The sequence below is a fragment of the Petromyzon marinus genome, chromosome 62 (assembly GCF_048934315.1).
Source record: "Petromyzon marinus isolate PM22_M1 ecotype Great Lakes invasive population chromosome 62, UKy_Petmar_22M1.pri1.0, whole genome shotgun sequence".
In the NCBI taxonomy this organism is placed as follows: Eukaryota; Metazoa; Chordata; class Hyperoartia; order Petromyzontiformes; family Petromyzontidae; genus Petromyzon; species Petromyzon marinus.
Genome location: NC_133728.1, coordinates 250867 through 256866, shown reverse-complemented (window position 1 = coordinate 256866; position 6000 = coordinate 250867). Strand labels below are relative to the sequence as shown.

The 6000-nt window shown below is 54.2% G+C and overlaps 1 protein-coding gene across 2 annotated transcripts in view; it reads left to right on the top strand.

Moving 5' to 3' along the window:
* Nucleotides 1–1632: 1632 nt before the first annotated feature.
* LOC116955842 (basal cell adhesion molecule-like) overlaps nucleotides 1633–6000 on the top strand; it is a 75188-nt gene continuing 70820 nt past the window's right edge. For both annotated transcript variants that reach the window (XM_076053614.1, XM_076053613.1), the window contains exon 1: nucleotides 1633–1708. In XM_076053614.1, coding sequence (XP_075909729.1) covers nucleotides 1648–1708 — 61 coding nt within the window. In that variant the 5' untranslated portion in view covers nucleotides 1633–1647. The remainder of the gene's footprint in view (nucleotides 1709–6000) is intronic.

The window sequence follows — 6000 nt, the reverse complement described above, 5'->3', positions numbered from 1 at the left end:
GTTGCAAATCATGCAGATAGGACGCTCACTCCCATCACGTTCCGTGATACATGAGAATCCATGTTGTACATATTCGTCCGACCACTTTCTTCTTTTGCCCGACATAGTTAGTATGGATAAAATATTAAAGAAATCACACGACGTACGACAACAACAGTCACACGTTGACTACTGAGTACGCACTAAATTCCCCGCAGCGCTGATTGGCCAAGCAGTGTAGCATGATCATCTGCAGCCAGTGATGGCCAAGCGGGCCGTGTGTGTCATCACAAATTTACACAATAATTCAAGTGTGTCCGGACCTCCGTGGCGGGGGCTCTGCCGAACCCCTGAGATCGACTCACCGAACCCCTGGGGTTCGATCGAACCCAGGTTAAGAACCACTGGTCTATGGTCAATGTTAGTCTATGGTCAATGTTAGTCTGTGGGCAATGCTAGTCTATGGTCAATGTTAGTCTATGGTCAATGTTAGTCTGTGGGCAATGCTAGTCTATGGTCAATTTTAGTCTGTGGGCATTGTTAGTCGATGGACTTTGTTAGTCGATGAGCCAAGCTCACCGTGAGCCAGAGGGCACGGGGAATCTGCGTTATGCTCCGTGGCACGCGCCTGCCGCGGGTGGCCCAGGTGGCCACTGGGCTGACCACCCTGGGCCCGGGTTCATTGCTCGCTGTGCGAGACCCGAAGAGAAGATGGAACGTGTGCCGACAGGTACGCACACCGCGGAGATGGAGCGACGACACTGGCTCTCGGAGCTCGAATATTCCTGCAACTCGCATCCCGGGACCGTTGGGAGATGGCTACGGCTTGGGGAGGCCTTCATCCAGCAGTGGATCGACAGAGCCACCTTGTGGCAGTAGCCAGGGTTGGTGGATCATGCACAGATGTTGCGAGATTTACTTCCCGCTGGCCGGCGTCAAGAGCCGTGCCCTGGCTCCCCAGGAGAAGGCGGTGTAGCAGATTGCGGACTAATCTCCATCTGCGGACGGGATAGAGTGTTTCCCCCTCGCCCGCACGCGTGGGCATTATCCACTTGCTTCGGTTTCCTCCTCCCACATGTAAACACACCCGTTAATATAGCCCGATAACGCCGTAATGTAGAGAGGACTGCAGAGTCTTCTTTGGTTCTTTCGGTAAAGTCACGTAGAATGAGAATAAAATAATAAATTGATAAAATAAAATAACACAATAATATTCTCACGACGTTTCGGCCACAACACAAGCGGCCTTCACCAGGTGAAGGGGGCGAGACTGTCCAGCGCTGTCCTACCAGACAGTCTCGCCCCCTTCACCTGATGAAGGCCGCTTGTGTTGTGGCCGAAACGTCGTGAGAATATTATTGTGTTATTTTATTTTATCAATTTATTATTTTATTCTCATTCTACGTGACTTTACCGAAAGAACCAAAGAAGATGAATCATTGCAGTCACGAAAGCTTTAAATAGGACTGCAGAGCTTGGGCAACGGTCGGTGGTGCCGGCTTCTCCTCCCCACCGCGTGGCCTCCCCGCTCCTCGCCTGTGGCTGCTTCTCCTGCCGCTTGAGTCCCCCCCACCCACCGCTCTCTCTCTCCACAGGGCGGCGCGGCGTTCCGAAGCGACGTTGCTTCAGCTCGGAGTTTCACTTCCCGTTCATCGCCACGAGGGGGCGATGGCCACACGGCGCCACAGGTGTGCGGAGCTGCGGGGGGTTGGAGGGAATCCCCGACTCGGTGAGTCGACACAACACGGCCACTCGAGACACAACACGGCCACTCGAGACACAACACGGCCACTAGAGACACAACACGGCCACTCGAGATACAACACGGCCACTCGACACAACACGGCCACTAGAGACACAACACGGCCACTCGAGACACAACACGGCCACTAGAGACAGAACACGGCCACTCGAGACACAACACGGCCACTCGAGACACAACACGGCCACTAGAGACACAACACGGCCACTAGAGACACAACACGGCCACTCGAGATACAACACGGCCACTCGACACAACACGGCCACTAGAGACACAACACGGCCACTCGAGACACAACACGGCCACTAGAGACACAACACGGTCACTAGAGACAGAACACGGCCACTCGAGACACAACACGGCCACTCGAGACACAACACGGCCACTCGAGACACAACACGGCCACTAGAGACACAACACGGCCACTAGAGACACAACACGGCCACTCGAGACACAACACGGCCACTCGAGACACAACACGGCCACTAGAGACACAACACGGCCACTCGAGATACAACACGGCCACTCGACACAACACGGCCACTAGAGACACAACACGGTCACTAGAGAAACAACAAGGCCACTAGAGACACAACACGGCCACTCGAGACACAACACGGCCACTAGAGACACAACACGGTCACTAGAGACACAACACGGCCACTCGAGACACAACAGCGCCACTCGAGACACAACACGGCCACTCGAGACACAACACGGCCACTAGAGACACAACACGGCCACTAGAGACACAACACGGCCACTCGAGACACAACACGGCCACTCGAGACACAACACGGCCACTCGAGACACAACACGGCCACTAGAGACACAACACGGCCACTAGAGACACAACACGGCCACTCGAGACACAACACGGCCACTCGAGACACAACACGGCCACTCGAGACACAACACGGCCACTAGAGACACAACACGGCCACTAGAGACACAACACGGCCACTCGAGACACAACACGGCCACTCGAGATACAACACGGCCACTCGACACAACACGGCCACTAGAGACACAACACGGTCACTAGAGACACAACACGGCCACTAGAGACACAACACGGCCACTCGAGACACAACACGGCCACTAGAGACACAACACGGTCACTAGAGACACAACACGGCCACTCGAGACACAACACGGCCACTCGAGACACAACACGGCCACTCGAGACACAACACGGCCACTAGAGACACAACACGGCCACTAGAGACACAACACGGCCACTCGAGACACAACACGGCCACTCGAGACACAACACGGCCACTCGAGACACAACACGGCCACTAGAGACACAACACGGCCACTCGAGACACAACACGGCCACTCGAGACACAACACGGCCACTCGACACAACACGGCCACTAGAGACACAACACGGCCACTCGAGATACAACATGGCCACTCGACACAACACGGCCACTCGAGACACAACACGGCCACTAGAGACACAACACGGCCACTCGAGACACAACACGGCCACTAGAGACACAACACGACCACTAGAGACACAACACGGCCACTCGACACAACACGGCCACTCGACACAACACGGCCACTCGAGACACAACACGGCCACTCGAGACACAACACGGCCATTCGAGACACAACACGGCCACTCGAGACACAACACGGCCACTAGAGACGCAACACGGCCACTAGAGACACAACACGCCAACTCGAGACACAACACGGCCACTCGAGACACAACACGGCCGCTCGAGACACAACACGGACACTCGAGACACAACACGGCCACTCGAGACACAACACGGCCACTATAGACACAACACGGCCACTCGAGACACAACACGGCCACTAGAGACACAACACGACCACTAGAGACACAACACGGCCACTCGACACAACACGGCCACTCGACACAACACGGCCACTCGAGACACAACACGGCCACTCGAGACACAACACGGCCATTCGAGACACAACACGGCCACTCGAGACACAACACGGCCACTCGAGACACAACACGGCCACTAGAGACTCAACACGGCCACTAGAGACACAACACGGCCACTCGAGACACAACACGGCCACTCGAGACACAACACGGCCGCTCGAGACACAACACGGCCACTCGAGACACAACACGGCCACTAGAGACACAACACGACCACTCGAGACACAACACGGCCACTCGAGACACAACACGGCCACTAGAGACACAACACGGCCACTCGAGACACAACACGGCCACTCGACACAACACGGCCACTAGAGACACAACACGGCCACTCGACACAACACGGCCACTAGAGACACAACACAGCCACTCGACACAACACGGCCACTCGAGACACCACACGGCCACTCGACACAACACGGCCACTCGAGAAACAACACGGCCACTAGAGACACAACACGGCCACTAGAGACACAACACGGCCACTCGAGACACAACACGGCCACTCGACACAACACGGCCACTAGAGACACAACACGGCCACTCGACACAACACGGCCACTAGAGACACAACACGGCCACTCGAGACACAACACGGCCATTCGAGACACAACACGGCCACTCGAGACACAACACGGCCACTCGAGACACAACACGGCCACTAGAGACACAACACGGCCACTCGAGACACAACACGGCCACTCGAGACACAACACGGCCGCTCGAGACACAACACGGCCACTCGAGACACAACACGGCCACTAGAGACACAACACGACCACTCGAGACACAACACGGCCACTCGAGACACAACACGGCCACTAGAGACACAACACGGCCACTCGAGACACAACACGGCCACTCGACACAACACGGCCACTAGAGACACAACACGGCCACTCGACACAACACGGCCACTAGAGACACAACACGGCCACTCGACACAACACGGCCACTCGAGACACAACACGGCCACTCGACACAACACGGCCACTAGAGACACAACACAGCCACTCGACACAACACGGCCACTCGAGACACCACACGGCCACTCGACACAACACGGCCACTCGAGAAACAACACGGCCACTAGAGACACAACACGGCCACTAGAGACACAACACGGCCACTCGAGACACAACACGGCCACTCGACACAACACGGCCACTCGACACAACACGGCCACTCGAGACACCACACGGCCACTAGAGACACAACACGGCCACTCGACACAACACGGCCACTCGAGACACAACACGGCCACTCGAGACACAACACGGCCACTCGAGACACCACACGGCCACTCGAGACACCACACGGCCACTCGAGACACCACACGGCCACTCGAGACACCACACGGCCACCTACTCCGCCATCAGTGAGTTTGTTACATCGCCATGCTTCGTGGCTATTGGATGTGTTTGTTCTTGTTGCCTGTTGCTCATCAGATGCCATTTGTGAAACTGTTCACGCGCCCTTTTTACACAACGGGTGATGAGGAATCAAATTAAACGTCCATAATATAACTTTTTGGGGGTTGGAACGCGATCTAACCCAACACAACCTTTATTATAGTTGATATTGGTCGCAAAAGCCGACGTGTGAACCCCACGTTGAACGTGTCAGTCATTCTCTTCGGGCCCCATGCTGCCAACAATATCCACTCCATCTCTCGATCGGCCTCTCGGCTCATGTACTATGAAGACGGGCCATTGCCCGGAACGTCGCCTGCTATATCGTACACTGTGTGTATTACGTGTGTGCACCAAGGCTGTAGCCATGGAGTCAACATTGAGGGGGACCAAATCTTCCAGGGTGTCTGGGGGTCCCAAATCAGAAAAATATCTAAATTTGAAAACTCATTTCCTGCCTAAAATATAAAAAAATTCACTAACACATGGGATGGACTTTGTATTTTTTTTACAATAATGTCTAATAGTGTATTATATTACATCGCTCTGTTTTTACTGTTTGACCATTTCTTGTTTCATTGAATGTAATGTCAGAGATTAGGGATTCATAAAGTACAACCATAACCACAATCATATAAACAGAATTCTATGCATTGATTTCTATGAAGACAAGTCCAGATATTGTGGCCAAGGTTGAGCAAATTGTTGTTTTTATTTACATAGCACAGCAATTATTTTTATAGCAATATATTGGGGGGGGGATGTGCCCCCCCCCCAATATTGATTAAAATTACGGCCTTGGTGTGCACTGTGCGGAGAGTGAAATGGTATATAATGTTCCGTTTCGGGCAGAGGTCGAGAACTATCTTTCTGACCCCTCTCTCTGTGCCATGCAAAAGGGTCATTGCCCA